Here is an 18803-nt window from a genome sequence, read left to right as displayed (position 1 = left end):
TTGTTATTTTGTTAAATCATCACGATCGAAGAATGGTTAACATGATTATCTTTTTGCTGGTTTCAACAATGAGAAAGAATGATACCTCATCTTTTAATGGGGGCTTAACAAAATAACAATAAAAGATAGATCCTTACTTGAGACCTCTTTGCAGCATTTAACAAAATAACAATAAAAGATAGATCCTTACTTGAGACCTCTTTGCAGCATTTAACAAAATAACAATAAAAGATAGATCCTTACTTGAGACCTCTTTGCAGCATTTAACAAAATAACAATAAAAAATAAGGTGTATATAATGGAGTGCATGCGATGTAATAAATCTTTCAGCAGTAAGCAGCGACTGCAATACCATCTTTCCAAGAAAGTCTGTCAGAAGACCGTAAGTACCCTTTGCGGTGACTGCGGTAAGGAACTGTCCACTGTACAGGCCCTACGATATCACCGCGAGAACAGAGTCTGCCTCAAAGACCGTTGTCTCCGTTGCGATGAACCTCACTTCGAGGAGAACTGGCATAAATACCGCTGTCGTCGTTACCACCTCGAAGATGTCGTCTGTGAAACCCACGGAGACTTAGCCGAACGTTGTTGTCCCCACGAAACCTCCCGGGTGCTCACGCGACGTAAGAAGGAAATAGACCAGACCTTCGTATGCTTTGACGACGTTGAGGGCGTGAGATGGGAATACAGGGAACACTGGGACGGCATTTGCAACCGATGTGGCTGTATACGTAGCGGTCAACATATTTGGTGTTGCCTGTACGACGGACCCAAGCCCTTAGACCATTACCTTGCTGTAAGAAAAGCATGGAAAAATGAATAATATATGATGTTACCTTACATCGCAGCGTTCGCAGGAGGAGCCTTAATTTACCATACTAATTACATGACAGAAAAAATGAGGTCCGACATAGCAGACCAATACTTAACCGCCCATGAGGATGACTAATCACATAATGGATTAGCGTCGGTGCGGCGTTCGATGTCAAACTTCCATCGACCATTCACTTTACCATAACTTCTTACGTGTGTGTATTCCTCACCTTGAAGGACATACCGCACGCAGTCAGGTGCCCATAAAGTGCACTCTTCATTGTCATGCATCAAGATTAACCTCAATCGGTTGATATCTTCAAACATGACATAATTTTTTATTTTGTAAGTTTGACCAACGGTCAGATTACGCCAGTGTGTCTGTTCAACTATCATTATATCTATGAAATATTCTTTGGTGAGTCCTTAACGCCTCCTGCGTCTTAAAAGCCTTAACACACCAAGGACAAGGTACACGAATGCCTTCCGCGTAATGGTCGATCTCCCTACATATAAGGTCGTAATCGTTGCACACCATGGTTAGGTAACCATTTGCCTCGTATTGTGTGAGTAACGCCTCTTGTTTTGAGGATAATACGCCGTTACCCTTAGGCGTCTTCAACTCCAGGCATAACCCATTATGTTTTTTATGTGCATTAAGGACTAAGATGTCGGGTTGCCCCGCCTGATACCCTTTCTGCCAACATACTATCCTTTTGCTAGCTGAGTCCTGTAGTTCTCCAAGACCTGGTGCGAGCAGTAGGATAGGGTGGAATCGACGTATGTAGTTTACGACCTTCTTATGCAGGTCAAATTCATTTTCTATTTTGAATACCAACTTGTTAGGACTGTCAAAGCGTTTGTCCATTGCATATTTACCTGTTTTCCTGAGGGTAGGGAGAACTTCCTCTAAGACCCAATCCTGGAATGTCTCTGCCGTTGGCATCTTAGAGCTAAATATCAACTGATACAACCCAGATTCAGTTACGTACAGGGAATTAGGCTGTGAATGAGAGGGGAGGCGATTCACCTCCACTCTAAGTTCGCTAAGCTTTACCTTGTATTTATCGCAAACATGCGCCTTAATTGCATCTTTTGGACGCTCGTAACCCAACGCAGCCGCCACTTCCTTTGCTTTGAAATAAAGTTTATCGCCTTGCACTATGCATTGCAGTTTAGTTTCATTGTTTTCAAATACGCGAAGCATTATATACGTAAGGGATATTTCATTCTTTTTTTTTGGATGAGGGAGCGCAGCGCATCAATACGCAACGCTCTTTAGCTGATTCATTTCTACGCTCAGTTGCGCGTCTGAGACTACGAAGATATACGCGTTGATCTTAGTAGTGTCGCTGGCATGTTTGGTGCGCTTGATCTCCAACGTAATACCGTCCTGGGTATTTACCAGCCGCAATCCCTGACCATGTAGGTCTTCGTCGTTTGTCGTGCGCATGTCGATCCACAGCGCGTACTTATCCTTAAAGAATTCCTTTGGACTAATTTGATCGCCAAACTTACGCGCGACTTCCCGGTACATGTCCTCAGGCTTTATCCCTTGTGAGTAAACCTTATTAGGTACTCCGTTAATGCTAACGCCTACGTTAGTGATGTTAGGATTAAAGAATGCCTCAGAGTCACGCAATCCTGCCGTGTATGTCTTTGCGAACAGCAACATTATCCCTGTAAGGCTGCGTCTGGGTAGGTTAATGCTTTGGTTGATGACCTCTTCGACGTTGTTCGTGAAGCTAAAGGTCTTGTACATCACGACGTGATCGTAAAGGAAAGCCTTCCCAGCGCTGTATTCCATGCCAGCGCTACGAGCCAGCTCTTCGCTGTGTACCGTCTCGTACTGCAGCTCCAAGTTCTTGATGAAATAAGGATCCACAGCTGATGAACTTACATCTTTTCCTTGCAGGACGTTCGTAGTATCTGCTAGGGTCACTTCGAACTGCAGTTCGCTTAGCTGCCTTGGGTAGTATGCACCGTGGTTCGTGATAATTTCGAAATCTAATGGAACGACATATTTAGTACCATAAGCAGTCTTTATTTCGTCTTCTCCTGAGGCGCCAGAGGTTGCGCTTCTTACTTTGCGTATGGCTGCGCTTGCTATTCCCTGCTCTATCCTTTGCGCGCGGTCAAATGCAGTCAACCATAAGTCTTTGTACGTGGTATACAAATCATACCTGTTTAAGTCCAGCAAGGATTCCCCGGCGAACTTTACGCGTATTTTGGAAACAAGGTTTCTACCTGCATTATTGACGACGTAACGCGCGTCTGCGGTATCTGGCTGTATTGCTAGGTTAAACCTTAGCGCCAGGGTACCAGGAACCAATACTAGGTTATCCGTTAGGCGGGGTACGCCTACATACAGCGTCTCACCTGGCTTAGCGCTAGAAGGCGTGAATGTAACCCGGTGAAAGGTGCGTTCTGCTTTCAGTCCGCCAACCTGCTTAGGTAATACGTTGGGGTTTAACTTTGAGCTTATCATATATAATGGAAGTAGAAGGTGATTTTGATCCCCTTACCGAAGAAGGTCAAGTCGACATTAACGACGAAGAATACGACGCATGGACTAAAGGCGCGGAAACCGACCCCCTAATCTACGACATGGCCCTAGAAAACACGTACGGCAGTAGGTGGAAAAGCTTCAAGGCCGCCTTGAATCGCATGTGGCACGAAAAGAACCCGGGTAAGTCCGCCCCCGAGTACATAGAACTTCGAAACATGGGTGAGCAGGGAGCAACCGCGCGGGAAACCGTAGAGTGGGCAACGCAAGAGCTAACGCAGCGCTATTCCCACTTCGAGGCCGACGACGTAAGGCTCACAGAACGCGGAAACAAAGTCCTCATAAGCGTTCGAGACATGAGATATCCCGACAAAAACCGTTGGACCAAACCACAAGTCCTCTTTGACGAAAATGGCTCGGTCAAGGTTAACGTGGCAAGATTAAGGGGCTTCCAAGAGGCTACTAGGAGCGACTTAGAAAGGTTGGAAACCCTAAATGAAAGGGTCGCGCTAGAAAGGCGCGCCGAGGAGCTGCAAGAAACGTTGGAAGAAAGGGAAGCAGAATACATGAAACAAAACCAACTACTCCTTGATGCTCAAAAGAGAGAACTTAACGATAAAAACCAAAGAATGATAGAAATGAGAGGACAAAAAGAAAATGCCCTACGCGAAAGAGACCAAGCCCAAAGATCCTTCGACCTCACCTTACAGGAGTTAGACCTGACAAAAGAGGAAGCTAAAAACTTGCATATCACCATATCCGGCTCTTTGGAGGAACGGCGGCAGTTGGTTGCCGAAATTAACACTAAAGAGGAGCAAATCCGGCAAAGAGATCAGGTCATCGAAGACCTGGAGAGGCAAATAGAGCGGCAGCAAGAAGTAATCGAGGACCAAACTCGTACCGAGGAAGAAAGGGAAGCAGCTCAAAGGGAATCAGAAACCCTTCAGGTACACCTTGCGGAATTGCGGGCGCAAAAGGAAAACCTGGAAAAGGAGCTGGGGCTTACCACCAAGGAAAAGGTAAAAAGAGCCCTTTTGAAGTATGGCGTTCCGCTGGCGTTTGCGGTCGCTATTAGCACCGTAGTAGGAGTTATCCTATCCGCGCTTAAGGCTACAGGCGCGGGCGTAAAGAAATTAGGCAATGGACTAACGGACTTAGGAAAAAAGATGGCAGCCGGTCTTCCTGGGCTGCTGGGTTCGGTTGTTTCCTTGGCACTTAGGGCCGGCGGAGAACTGCTAAAGTTCGTGGGGAATAACATTTGGATCTTGGTCGTCGCTATTGGGGTGGTACTCCTGAAGAAGCTAGGTCGATGAAGGGACCTTGGATTTCCTGTCCTTAGAATTGCTGCGCTCTTTCCGCGTCCTTGATTGAGGATGATGAAAGATAGTATTTGCGCCGCCCTGATAATTTGGGGCTAGCGGCAGCACGCTCATAGTGGAAATGGGTTTATGACTCCAAACCGCATCGATAATATTGCTACCCACGCCAATGCTGTTTATCCTTGCGCTGCCCGGCGTCGACCCATCGTTGCTACCGTCATCAGGAAATATTTGTAACTTAGCATATTTACAATTAATTACCATATGAAACGTGACCGGCGTCAGATCTTCTCCGCTAAATTTGTTTGGCTCCATCGAAAAGTGGGCCGCTCTTCTGCTGTTCGGGGAAGTTCGATAGGGGGGCAAAGGCTCGTCATTCTCATCGACAAGCCTAAACCCCACATTCGCGCTCACTCCCGTGTTAATGCTAATGGTGCAAATGACTAACGCAGGACCTCCAACTTCAACCCACATTCCCATATCAAACCACTCATGCCTTGCGTACTCCTTTACGTCTAAGTAGTGAACGTAATGCGTTTCACTTAAATGCGGATTCATATAATTTAAGAATCACAGATTCTCACAGGCTTAACACTGTAAGAGTGCTGATGGTCGCGTGATTATAAGGTCGATCTCTTTGATCTTCTATGCTATTTATGCACGCCGACGCCGTGTCATCTACGCGTATTTGCAACTTTACCTTCCCATGGCAATCAGCAACCATGTGAAAAGTCCAAACCGAGAGATTTTCGGTGCTGGTGTCGGGCGGCTCTACCGAGAAATGTGTAGGCTCTCTGTTGTTTGTCTTCGCGCGCATGGGCTGTAATACTCCATTGTCGTCGCAGAAACGAAATCCTACGTTTGCATCACTCGCCGTACCAATGCAAATACTGCATATTATCAGCTTCTTTCCTGAGTAGTTCAGATCCACGGACATGCCCGTGACATCAACCCAAGATGCTTGGGTGTATTTTTTCTCGCCTGTGTAAGTCGTATAAACGCAATCTACTCCAGTTACGTAGGGGTTGTTCATCGCCATATATAATAGCTCAGACCAATGCTTGCAGCTGCTAGACCGGCTTTTAATAAGTTATGGTCATATTCCTCAGGTATCGCAGGTAGGACCTTCTTTGATGGTTTCTTAACTGTGGGTAGCTTCGTTTCGTGTGACTTTTTTGGCTTCTCTACGAAGTGAGGAATGTTCCTAAGAGTGTCAGAGTTCACGTCGTTCACCCCAAACTTCATATCCTTAGTAGCTCGCTGCAGTTTGTTGTTGTATCCTACTACAGAACCAGTATTTATAGATAAATTACTAGGCATTAACCAACAACCCGGGGCTACTGCATAGTCCAACCTCGCCTTAGAATTTTGTATGGCTAGTTGGTAACGCTGTACGCCCTTGCTAATGTCGCCCTCCAAGATTGAACTTTCAAATAAGATCAAGGCTTCGGCTCGCGTTTCTTCTGCGGCGCCAGTATTTCCGATTATGCTGGATCGGGTGTTTACCTGAGTTCCAAGGATAGAATACACGTAAGCTTCTATGCTGCGGTTTAAACGGGCAAGGCCGGCTTTGGTTAGTCCTTTACCTTCTGGGGGTATGAAATTAAGATATTGCTTTGTTTGCTCGTCGTTGGTAATTTTGATAATCAGTGGATTAGCCCCTGCATACTTACCGCCCTCGTCTTTGAACAAAGGTCCGTCTCTAACTTCCTTAGTGGTCTTAGCGTTTGGTTCAAAGAAGGTGCTACTGTCGTGAGTTTCTTTGTGATACCCAGTGTTCCATCGTAGATTCAACGCATGAACTTCCTTATCACTTAGCTCGTGTCCACCAATCCCCCAATAAGCCCAAATATGCCCCAGACCATTGTTAGCGCCGGCAGTGCATCGGAAATCCTTCCCTACAACGTCAAACTCCTTACAAAGTCTGTCATAAGCCGGCACGCTGTATTTATTATCTCTTGGATAAAACGTGGCATCTCCCGGCAGCGCAATAACACCCATTTCATGCAGTATTCTTCTAACCGTGAAGTGAAAATGAAACATAAATATTGAATTCTTCATCAAGCTTGCGCTTACACCACAGCCGCTAGTGGCACACCAAACTGCAAAGTTTAGTTGCTGCGGCCAATAACGCATGTTAGGACCACTTAACCATTCATGAGATTCCTTAGCGGTGGTATGATTAATGGGTACGTCTTTGAAGATATCCCGCACCTTTAACGGAAAGGAATGCTTGTTAGAAATCCGCATGTTCAGCGTTAGGTCCAAGCTTGGGTGTTTATCAAATGAAACTGCGGGTATCGGATAAGTACTGGTACCAAGCAATAATTCCTTTGACCAACTGGGTTCAACATGCGTTGGCGCTGGCGTTGGCTTATGCATTGGCGAATGCTTCAGTTGATCGTCTATTTGATTAACCAGCGTAGGCTTCAAATCCTCGTTGCTGTACATCCTGGAGCCGTTATAGTAAATCCCATCGGGTCTCCTTTCAAACTTACTAGGGTCTGCATGCGGAAACATCTTCCTAAAGGCCCTCCAGTTCCAGTAATCCCGGTTGTCGTGATGTGGCTGCTCCTCAATATCATTCCCAAAAGCGTCGTACATTAGTATATATAATGGATGTTATACCATCAGCGCCTCCACTTTATCCTGAACTTCCTAAGGAACCTAACGAATTAAACGCTGAAAACTTTCGTCTGAATAAAGCGAACTTAATCCTGGCTTACTTGGAAGGGCAGACAAAACACTATGAAAAAGTTAGAAAAAAGTACGTCAGAGCCCGGAGTACGCTACATAAGATTTCGATAACTTCAGGGTCCATATCTGTTGTGTTAACGGGCTCCGGCGTTGCTACTTCGCTTACTGGACCCGGAATAGTCGTTGGCGTTCTTTTGGCCAGCGTTGGGGCAGCCTGTGGTATTATTTCGGCTGTTGCTACGGGCATTATGAAACAGTTGTCAAGCAAAATATCAAAACACGACACGACAATAGCTCTGTCAAGGGCTAAAGTAAATACGATCACTGACCTTGTCTCAAAGGCTTTGCGTGACAGAAAGATAGACGACGTAGAATTCTCGCTTATCTTAGCCGAAGAGGAAAAGTACGAGAAATTAAAGACGGGCATAAGGAATAAAAAAACAGTCGTAAGAGATCTTTCCGAGGAATCTCGCAAAAAGATCTACCAGGAGGCAAAAGAAGAGCTTCAAAGAAAGCTTGCTCAGTAAACATCTGCTTTGAAAAAAGCAAGACAGGATTCTATTTGCATATTGAACGCCGGCTGTCTGGTTCATATGCAAATTAATTTCACAAATCTATTTCACAAATGTGAAACGTTTTCACAAATGTGAAAGAAAATTGTGAAGGTTTTGATTGGCTGAAAACATATGACGTAATCGTTCACTATCTTCTTGGAATCCATCCTAACAGGGGGTGGTTGGGGTCTATCTTGTAAAATATTTCGTAAATTACGTCAGGGTAATAAGGAATATCCTTATCCAGCCGACAAAACATCCACTCGGCTTTTGTCATATCAGAAACCTCGGGAATAGACTTACCGGTAATTTCAGACAAAAGATAGGGAATAGCTTTGTAATATTTCCCTAGTTTTAATTTTTTCAATGTCTTCCGTAGACTTTGTGGGGTTGGCTCTTCTAAATGGTCTATGATTTTCTTCTTTACTTCGTTGTCTAAATATACCGGTCGATAACCTTGGATATGACTCATCCAGTCCCTAAAGTATTTTATTCTTTTGTATGGCGTCTTCTTACGACCTCCGTTGGAATAATATTGTTCCCTGGTAGCACAAGGCACGGCATTACGAATATTTTTACCGCACTCGTAACACTGTGCTGACGTGTCGTCTTCTATTTGCATTTTCTTACCACAACAAATATACTTATTTGGTTTAGTAGGTACAAACTTGGGTTTCAAGCACTTTACACAGAAATCATAAACAAACTCTTTACAATCTTCGCACTCCATATATAGACTAACATATTTAAGTGCGCTGTTGCCCCCAACCACACTTGGAATGGGTTGTTTCCGTAGGTGGATTTTTGACACGGGTCTTGCCCGTGTTGAGATTGCGCTGGAACCCCCATTCCCTATACTACTTTTTTGGCATTGCGTTGGAAGGTGGCTGCTGGAACTGTCCACGGCGCTTATCTGGAGATGACGATCGTTTGACCTTTTTGTTCCATTGCTCGGTTGATCCAGAATAGAGATCGAGATCATCACAGCACATTTCTTTTCTTTTTCGCTTCAATTGCATGACAGCCCGTTTTTGTATTGTGTCGCCATATAAACGGCACCTAGCTTGAATAAACGTTTTTTGAAGAGACACAAATTCATCGACGCGGAGATGGTGTTTTCCATTGAAGTCGTCTGTTTTCATTAACTTCATGTAGTTCTCGATCGTACCTTGGGTTGTTACTTCTTTTGAATTTTTTTTAGATTGGAATCTTGATTTTGAAATTTTACAGAGGAAAAAATTACTCCACAAAGGTGCAATTGGGAGAAGACGCTTTAAGTATTCCATGAACTCTGGTGAATAGCATCGGTTTTCGTCTTTTCCCATGACAAGCGTACTGGAACGTTCTTCCATGCTGTGAGTTATCTCAAACAGCTTCTTTGCAAATGGACCTTTAGCATCATGGTTTTGTAAAAGACTCGTCCATGTTAGCACAGTCGTCTGTGCATTTGTGTTCTATCTGAGGTTCCTCTTTGTTTAATTTCTCAATTTTTTGTTGAATTCGTGTATATGCTTTTTGAACTTGGGGACAGTTGTGGGAGGTCAGAAAGAGAAGGGATATGTCTTCAAGAATTTGTTGGAACTCGTCAAATGTACAGGCATTAACAAGAAGAGATATTGAGTACAGCAAGAAAGAATACCAACGTTTGCTGTTAGTTTTACATATTTTTTTGCAGATGGTACTTGCGTTGTGCATCAAATGGCTACAACAGATATGAGGTGTCATTAAGGTAAAATCCTTCTCACTTCCTTTGCCGTGAACTATTCGCCAAGCTCGCTCGAGGTACGATAGCACAGTTTCTTTATTAAATTCCTGGAGGCATGCTAGTAGTATGGCTTTTCCCTGATCACTGACTATTTGCATTGGCGTTCGAACATTGTTGTGACCAAACAAAAGCCCCTCAGCGTACCTAAAGGATTGCAAGAAGTGTTGAATAGTGGGCACGTTGTGACGGCTCGTTATCAATTCTGCAACTGGTAAAGGTGGTTTTCCGGCAACAGGGCTGGGAACGACCAACGTGTAGTACAAAACTCGATTGTCATCCCAATTGGATATGATGGTACCTGTAGCGTCAAGAAATGCCACCATGTTGCGGCAGGTGTCGTGCCAAAGGCGAATCTGTCCTTCGGTCCAAAGATGAACGACAAGTGGAGAGGCAGCTATATATTGCACATATCCCTTTATTTTAAGCGAAGAAAATCCTTCTTCGTTCATGAATGCTTTGCGCATTGAGTCCAATGACACAATGGCATTGTCGTTCAGTCTCAACGAACGCCTAGCTTCACTAGCAATTTGCTGAACAACATTGACACTTGTACCTGCACCTGACCAATTACCAGCACTAAATGACGAACTCTCAATGTTGTCTACTTTTTCATTGTGAGCAGTGGAGGGTTTTTCAGATGTTTTTTTAAAATGTTGAACCATTTCTTGCCTTGTTTCGCCGGTGATGGGACGAGCCTTTCTAATGCTCAGGTCGTGCTTCACATCGCCGTTAAAAGCAATATGCAAAATACGTTGCCTCTCTTCACTGCATAACATGAAAACTTTAAATTGGAGAGGGCAGGTTTTGAAAGCACAGCGGCCACTTGCAATAAATGAATAACTGGCAGTGCTCTGTCGACTAGAAAATCGCTTAGCTTTGTGCCCTTTAAATACAAAAGGGCAGTACGGGTTGAGTTTGTTCAGATATTTGTAAACGACATCAGTCCATCCTTTAGCCAGATGCGTTCGGCGAGAACGAGATGGTTTGATCTTATCCCAATCAAATGATTCCATAACGGATGTGGAGTTATTGGGTACCGATGCAGTGAAAAACACCCTGTCTGTTGTAGCAATAGAACGAGTAAGTCTTGAAACAGTCTCTACTGTGATGTCGTCCTTCATAAGAAAATAAAAAGTTATTATCAGAAACGTGGTCTAAGGAAAGGGTACCTTTAAAAATTAACTACCGCTAATGTGTTGTGTTTTTGCACTTTTGCCTTTTAACAACAAATATTTCACAAATATTCGAAATATTGTGCACGCGTAAGCAATCAAATGCTTTGGAGTATATTAACTGTCATTTACATCTATTAGAACAAGTAATATGACATACCTTTAGTGTGACTTCTTCACATGGAACATCAAGCCCATTTGCGTCATCATTATTTGGCTAAAATACGTAAAGGGGAATTTTATATTAGTGAAAAACTTGCACAAAGAGAAAAGGGGTTTTCCGTTATAATAAAAAACGTTTAGGTCAGAAACATGACAAAAACAAGCATTCTGTTAACCACTAGTTAACCACTATGGTTAACTGTCTGTCACCAAAAAAAATGGTAAGATGGGTCAGTGCATCGTCCGTATAACAGTCACTAGTTCAGAATAATAAGTGATCATAACATATGCTACCGCTGTACACTCGCTCACCACTCAATCGACGCCATCATTCTGTCGTTCAGCAAATATGTCAGTTCATTATTATAGACGGCAGGCATACCTTTGTAATTAATGATTTTTTTCCTACCTCAAGCACTATCGTTGGTTTGAGATTTTTCACCACAACTGTCCATTTCAACATCATTTGTTGGCTGCAATGGGCAAAGAAAAACAATATATTTGTTTGTTTATGCAGCGGCTCTGGCTATTTCAAACGAGATGCACAGTAAGGTTGATGCAAGTTACTTCTGCTAATGGAGCTGTGGTGTCTTCTTGTGTCTTTTTTTGTTCTGCCACAATATTCTTCTTCTCCTATTTTGAACAAAATCTTTAGTCTTGATTATTTAGAGCAGGACGTACGATTTTTGGTAATTAAGTATCCTACCTTGGAAACCGTATCTGCTAAACTCTGTACGACGCTTGATTTGGGTTTTCTTTTAGGAAACAAGAGTGGAGTGACCAAAAAATCTTTCAGTTTAACTGATTTCTAAAAATTTAAAACGAAAACGAAATTTTAAACGATATTGAGTTCTTGAAGTTAACTTTGAGTTTTAGTTATTCTAGACATTTCATATAAATTTCCATCGTGTAAACCTTTACCAAATAAGTCATTTGCTCTGGGTTATCGACGTCTTTTGTTTAGAGTGCACGCACTAAAACCGTGAACATTAAATAGTACTAATTAGTATTATTTCATACAGAATCCTTTGTTTGCTATTGTTTAATTATCACTATTTAGCGCTAAAAATTAGTATTTGCTTCACGGATATAATGTGAGCACTCTATTATCGAAATACCGTCACTAGAAAAGTATTCCGTAAGACTCCATTCTAGTAAGTTGTTTCACATATTTTGGTAAATATCTTGGTAATGTAAAAAAGTAGACTTACTTCTCGTTTTCTCCTCAGATTTCGTTTGTTTTCAAAAACCTACATTGGAAAACAGCAGTGAACATAAGCATAATATGTGCGCTATGTTAAATGAAAAAGGAAAGGTTATTGTAAGAAACAAATTAAAAAGTAATATGAAACTTAAGCATACTTACGTTGCTTTTCTCTTGGACAGCTTCAAATGATTCTTTTTCAACTTTTTGGCCTTTGGACAGACATTCGTACTTGTTTTCAGTATAAATGCCATCAAAACTCTACCGATTGAATTGAAAAATTTAAGTTCATTTGTCTCTAACATGTGCCAGATATAATCCAAATAATATAATACTATATAAAATATGATAGATTTTTTACTAGGACATACAATAGAATATTTCAAAACGTTCTGGCTAGTACCTTCATCACTTTTGAAAACGTTTTGAAAAATTTTATTATAAGTCAGACTCAAAAAACCTTTAATTAGAGTAAAGGATATCATCCTTTAATCTTTAAACATCATCAATGACGAAATAGTTGTTTAAAAGGCTAAATTATTATTGTAGTGTAATGCAGTGTTATATATAGTCCATTTCAATAACGTCTCAATGCACAGTTAGATACCGAACTAATTACAAAGCTAGAACATTCTCACCTTGATCATTTTAAGACCCTGAGTGATTGTCCGGCTGGAATTCGAACCCCGTCCTCCCGGTTGACAGATCTGATGACAGATCTTCCAACCCTTCAATCGGTTCATTCTTTCAGTCATTTGGTTGTGCCGTTGACCCGGGAGGAGGAGGGGGGGGACTCAGGGGTAAACTTACGGGGATGCTCGTCGGAAATTTTTCAAAATAACCCTAAAAGATATTCGACGTTTTTTTCAAAAGGGCGTGGCTTGGCAATTTTTAACCAATAAGAGATACAACAAAAACAATACTATCAAAATACAACATAATAAATCTAACATAATCTAACATAATGTAACATCATTGTCTTTGGTTTAAGTTTATTGCACGGCGGTAATAATTCCCGCAAAACGTTAGAAATGCGGCTTATTCACTCACTTGACACTGTCAGTCCCCATGGGATGAATCAACACTTCACTTTTAGTTAGTCATGCTTCACTTTCCATTTCTCATTTATTGTTTTTTTCGGTCCTTTTGTTTCTTTTTATTTCTTCATATGCTTATTTCTCATTGGTCACTTTATTTTCCATCTTAGTATTTATAATTTATTCATCCCTTCTCATATTTTCTTTCCACTTACTCCGACGAAGGACTAACATCCGAAACGTCAGTTTCACAAAGCTTTTTACGGTGATTCAATTTATCCACGAGTTCCTACTGTTCTATAAAAATACACCAGAGATTCTTTTGTTAAATATTAATTAATGACTCAGGGATTTGTATACATGCGATGATTGCGATGAGCTAGTTCCTTTTTCAACACCCTAAAAGATACCAGAAAGTGCTGAATTGCTTAATATATCAACTTTACGGCACTAAAAGAGACCAAATCGCCGATTTTTACCCCTAAGAGATACGACGAGCATCCCCGCACGATTACCCCCGGCGTCCCCAGGGCCGTTGATCCTTCGTATGTCAGTTCTCAATTTTATTATATGTCAGTTGTTATCGTTTTTGTTATTTGTTCACAAATCAAATCCACCTATATCTCCGTCCATTCTTCCTGCAGGTCATCCATTCATATCTTTATTTTACCATACATTGCACCCCTAAAATTCAGTCATGTGATCCATTTAGCCATCCATTCATTCACGCATTCATTCACAACATTCCCCTTTAATGCGTCCATTAAACAATTCATACATTCATGCATATCTTCATTATATCATTCATTCATTCAATTCATGTCATTCACTCACTAATCGTTTTATTCACGCACTCATCCATAACATTTACCCATCCATCCATTCATTTATTCATTCATCTTTTTCAACTCACACTCAATTATTTATTTTTTCATTTGTGCACTTATTTATGACAATCGGCCGTTTGTTATTTCACTCTGTTTGCGTCCGTCAAACCATTCTTTAGCAACTTTTGTATGTATTCATCCATTTGTTCTTTTATTAAGGGATATGGACCATTAGAAAAATGATAAGGGTGGGGTAATGGGCAATTTCCGTCTTGCAGGATTTTATTCCCCTTTTGTCCTTCTTTATATTTGTTAGACATTTGCAAATTCATTTTTCCGTTTACTTCTTAGTTCGGTTCTTCTTGTATTATTCTATTTACTCCTTCATTCATACTTACATAAATTCATCAAATTCACCGATTTCTGCTCATAACTGCCGGTGGAGTCAGGACTTTATAAAAAGATTTCTTTAGAAAAGAAATTTTGTACTCTTTGAATGATAATCTTGTAGGTGATAAACATCATTATTGTTCATATTGTGTATTCATTTAGACATTAAAATTGCCAGAAATATTTTTTTACTCGGATTTGTGAATTATAAACGAAAATTTTCAGAATTTGGATAGAGGATGGTTATGTTTACACAGTTTATCAATGAATGGGAATGAATGGGAATATTTTAGTACATCTTAACGCTGGTGTTATCAAATTTTAGAAATTGTAAAAGAAAACTGTAATTAATCTAAATTTTTTTCTCCTTTCCTATTTCAGACCAATTATTGAGTTATTATTGTTAATTAAAAACGATTTATTAACAATGAATATCATTATTATTCATGCATTTTCTTCATTTTCTTTTTTCTTCTTTCCCAAAATTAATGCAGGCGTATTCATTTATTATTTAATCCGTCAAAATTTTATTCGACTCAATTAATGCGACCATTCATCCATTTACGTGTCGATCCACCCATTGAATGCATCCAGTCCGATTTATATAATATTCATTTATTAGTCGTCATTCATTAGTTCATTAGATTATCTTCTATCAATTCATGCGCACATTCCCAGGTACTTTTCTATTCATTTAATACAACAAAAAACATTTATCTTATATTTTGTTTTACAATGATTGACAACATAATTGAAAACAAATAAAACCTTTCCAAAATGATAAGATAAGAATTACCGGATAATGTAATTTAAACAAAGGTCATGATACGCCGAGGGATATACTACTCCCTGAACTGTCAACGTTGAGGAATTGTAACCCTAGGCTGTAGCTTAGATGAATAGTATAATAGTATAGTATAGCACATGTGTAGCTTTATATGTCGAGGGTACTCACTGATAAACTGTTTCTTTAGCTTATTGTGGTATGTTAACGCAGCTTTTGTTGCATTTGTTAATAGCCACTACCATTAAGTACACATACAAGCTTTGCCCACGCTCTGAGTTTCCGAGCTGGAATATAGCTGTCCTCATAAATATAACATACTTTGTCCCCAAAAAGTTTCATCAACTTTTGTTTAAAGTAACAATAAAAATTTAGTTTAATCATTTAAACAGTTCAGACGGTTTGTTTTGGCTCTGTTATCTCGGCATACCAAACTGCTTGATAGCTGGTAAAAATCTTGATTGGCATGATTATAGTTTAACTCTGGCATGTTTGGCCGGAAACCATTTTCACAAACAAAATTAAAATCCATTCAAATCAATAAAAAAAACTTATAAATTTTGGACAAATATATGAACCTACCTCGCCTTTTCTTGAGAGAACGCTACGAACACTGTTTTTTTCCTGAAAATTAAGTGCGTAGCTTCTAGCACCGCCGATGTCCTTTGTCCAAGCGTTGTAGACGGCTTTCACTTCCCGTGCTGAACATTCAGTCCTTCTGAAATATTCTTGAGTCGATCTTACAATAAAGCCATCTTTTTTGGATATCGATGGCTTTTCATTTTCATTGAAAAACCAACCAAAGATGGTTCCAAGTCTCAGATAGTCTATTGAGTGCTTTTGCAAATGACGCTTGGCCTGAAACAACGTGATGATCTTAAATGTGCTATCATTTAACTACAAATTTTACAAATCAGCCAATGAATAAGTTTACTTACCTTAAAATATTTCTTATTAGCAAACTTCATTATCAAAAGAAAAGCGATGGTAGAAAGAACTTGAATGAGAATTGAAACTAAATGCGCTATAAGAGTCAATAACGGCGTTACCTCACGCAAAAGATAAAGATCAAGTGCATGTTAACGTTAATTTTTAACTTAAAAACTTAAACAGTCACTTTTATTTCTTATAGATCTTTTAAATAGTATCATTCAATCAATAAAAAATAGACTTTGATTTATAAACTGATATTCTTTAAATAATACAAAACGACACTTGACTGGTGAGAGCATTATCTACTTTGTCCCATATACTGAACGCATTCCTTAAAAAAATGTCGATATAAGAATATGTTTTCATTGGAAAGCATGGTAAATGACACAAAGAAGCACAGTATACATTAAGTTCATATTTTACAATGCACGATGGTAAAGATAACTGTTTAGGTTAAGTTAAGTTTACATCATCAAGCATGTCAATGTTCATGATACTTATTTGATACTCAATGACTACTAAAATATATATGTTTCATTTATTTAGCTCAATTAAAGCACGAAACTCCATAAATTAACTTAGTACAGATGAATAATCTTATTTGAGTTGCATAGGATGCATTATATGACATTTTTGAGTTGGCTGCCGAGTTGGCTGCTAATTTCAGCCCGGTATTGGAAGTACCTCCCATTTGTGTGACCTTACATCCAGGGTTTGAGCCTGTTTGTTTAAATCGCTGGTCCCTACGTTCATCATGTGCCAAGTACCGCACTATCGACGGATATAAGTATAGACAAACTGGCAGTGAAGAAGAGTGAGTAAATCCTTTTTTTTTCTTCTAAGCTTAGTTTTAATTACATGGGCCCAGAACAAGTAAGATAACTATGACTAATGTTTTCTTCCTTATTTTCTTATATCTTTTACTGTTCACGTGCTTTACAAGTCATACCATGCCGTTTTAAAGTATTACTTATTTCCATGATAATGATGTAAATAGCAATTGTAACTGACAGTTGTTTATTTCAAGAATATATTCTTGTTTGTTTGATAAGTTTATATACTAACAAATTATCATTTCATATTTTAGGCTTCTCTGTGCAACAGCTTACAGGGAATTCAGGGGTGGATCCAGGGTTTGGACATGAGTAGTTTACTCTGACAGACCAATCAATTTATACCCAACCCACCATACCCCTAATAGTTATAAACTACCTAAAAGGATACATCTAGCATACCATGCTGTCTGCAGTCAAGATCCTTGTACAGATTTATCTCAGTTGAAGAATCTAGCACATCAAAGGACATCATGTGAAAAAATGACATCAAAAGTATTAGTATGTAAAAGTACAATGCAAAATATATGCTATTAAAGGAAAAGTGGCATGGCAGCAAATTGAATACTTTATGAAAAATAGAGAACATACAGTCACAATATCATACATGTACTAGCAAATTATACAAAATGAATACATTACCTTATTTAGATTGAGGTGTTCCACTAGATGAGTTCATTGCTGAGTTCAGTTGAGAATATGTAAAGACCATTCAAGCTTAATTAAAACCCAGTGAATAATATTATAGATTTCAGAAAAGAATAAGTTTTTAAAAATTCCACCTTGTTCCTGTACTGTTCCCCATCAGTTTAAGGATTAAAAATCAGATAATTATTAATCCAGATGGAACATAACTCACAAGTACTCTAAGAGCACTGGTGGTCAAAAAAATATTATATAAAATATTACTGTAAGATATTCTCCATTCTCATTCGTCTAGGATTTAAAGTAGCAAATAAATCTATTATTTCCTCAAGATCTAAGTCCATGTCTCTGTGGGAATGCATCAGTGCCAGTTCATTCATTCTGTCTTGGGCCATAGTATTTCTTAAGTAGTTCTTAAGATTACGGAGGGTTGAAATGGACCTGAAAATTTCCTGATAGACTAGCATTTGTTGGGTCATCATCGCGTTGACCCCGGAGAGCTATGTTGTTTCGCCCACAGAAAATTATCGTTTCAAACAAAGACTTAAGGACCGTCCTATTTCTATCGATTTGCTGTTGAATAATATTATTCAACTGCTGATCTACTGGGACCGCTTGCTGCCTCATTGTTTTCAAAAAGTTATCCATGGCAATTACAGCAAAATTGTGCATCTCACATTTACCGCTGGCGTGTTTTGTAAGTCTCGAAGCCGCTGAAGTCCAACATGTGAGTGGTGACTTCAACAACTTGTCTAATTTATGAGCATTTCTACCAGATTCTACTCCAAACAAAACACACGGAAAACAAAATGCTCCATCGAGATATTTAGAGTATGCAAGCCAGGGATATCTTCTAAGCCATTCAAAGACAAACTTACGAGGCTTTCTATTTTCTATTGACACTGGGAAATCAAAAATCTCACCTGGTTTCCACACATTCTCAATGAACCCCAGCTTATCTTGTGGTGATGAAGAGCCAATTTCTTTTGGGGTACAAGCCAATGTCGAAAGGAGAACAGTCCTCCCTCCTGCAAATCGGGTCGCCACGCATTGTAGAATATTCTTTACTTCAAAATCCTTCGTTCAAACTACAGCAAGTCTATGACTCTAATCATAAGAACGAAAGAGACCCAACGGGGGTAGGCCTAGCTTTTTATAGTTT

General features: G+C 39.9%; 2 protein-coding genes and 3 long non-coding RNA genes across 5 annotated transcripts; 1 reads left to right on the top strand and 4 right to left on the bottom strand.

The window, feature by feature from the left end:
- Positions 1-251: 251 nt before the first annotated feature.
- On the bottom strand, positions 252-8513 carry LOC148909248 (uncharacterized). Its single transcript, XM_089034297.1, has 2 exons — positions 8193-8513; positions 252-794 (listed from the first exon to the last, which is right to left on the bottom strand). Exons 1-2 carry the CDS (start codon positions 8509-8511, stop codon positions 787-789), a joined length of 327 nt encoding a protein of 108 aa, XP_088890423.1. The 5' UTR covers positions 8512-8513; the 3' UTR covers positions 252-786.
- Positions 8514-9287: 774 nt separating this feature from the next.
- On the bottom strand, positions 9288-11451 carry LOC148909247 (uncharacterized). Its single transcript, XM_089034058.1, has 3 exons — positions 11398-11451; positions 10987-11043; positions 9288-10769 (listed from the first exon to the last, which is right to left on the bottom strand). The coding sequence occupies exons 1-3, from the start codon at positions 11449-11451 to the stop codon at positions 9288-9290; spliced, it is 1593 nt and encodes a 530-aa protein (XP_088890184.1).
- A 107-nt stretch (positions 11452-11558) lies between these two features.
- On the bottom strand, positions 11559-12479 carry LOC148909246 (uncharacterized). The gene is made up of 4 exons (XR_016120385.1): positions 12355-12479; positions 12200-12238; positions 11695-11796; positions 11559-11621 (listed from the first exon to the last, which is right to left on the bottom strand). It is a non-coding gene; the product is annotated as an uncharacterized LOC148909246 (long non-coding RNA).
- Positions 12480-16679: 4200 nt separating this feature from the next.
- On the bottom strand, positions 16680-18622 carry LOC148909244 (uncharacterized). Its single transcript, XR_016120384.1, has 2 exons — positions 17639-18622; positions 16680-17449 (listed from the first exon to the last, which is right to left on the bottom strand). It is a non-coding gene; the product is annotated as an uncharacterized LOC148909244 (long non-coding RNA).
- On the top strand, positions 16817-17556 carry LOC148909245 (uncharacterized). The gene is made up of 2 exons (XR_016120386.1): positions 16817-16977; positions 17251-17556. It is a non-coding gene; the product is annotated as an uncharacterized LOC148909245 (long non-coding RNA).
- Positions 18623-18803: the final 181 nt, after the last annotated feature.

The sequence above is a fragment of the Actinia tenebrosa genome, unplaced genomic scaffold (assembly GCF_029948245.1).
Source record: "Actinia tenebrosa isolate PJP-AT-01 unplaced genomic scaffold, QUT_ActTen_1.0 PGA_scaffold2__45_contigs__length_23673736, whole genome shotgun sequence".
NCBI classification, from domain to species: Eukaryota; Metazoa; Cnidaria; class Anthozoa; order Actiniaria; family Actiniidae; genus Actinia; species Actinia tenebrosa.
This window is presented reverse-complemented; position numbering and strand designations above follow the sequence as displayed.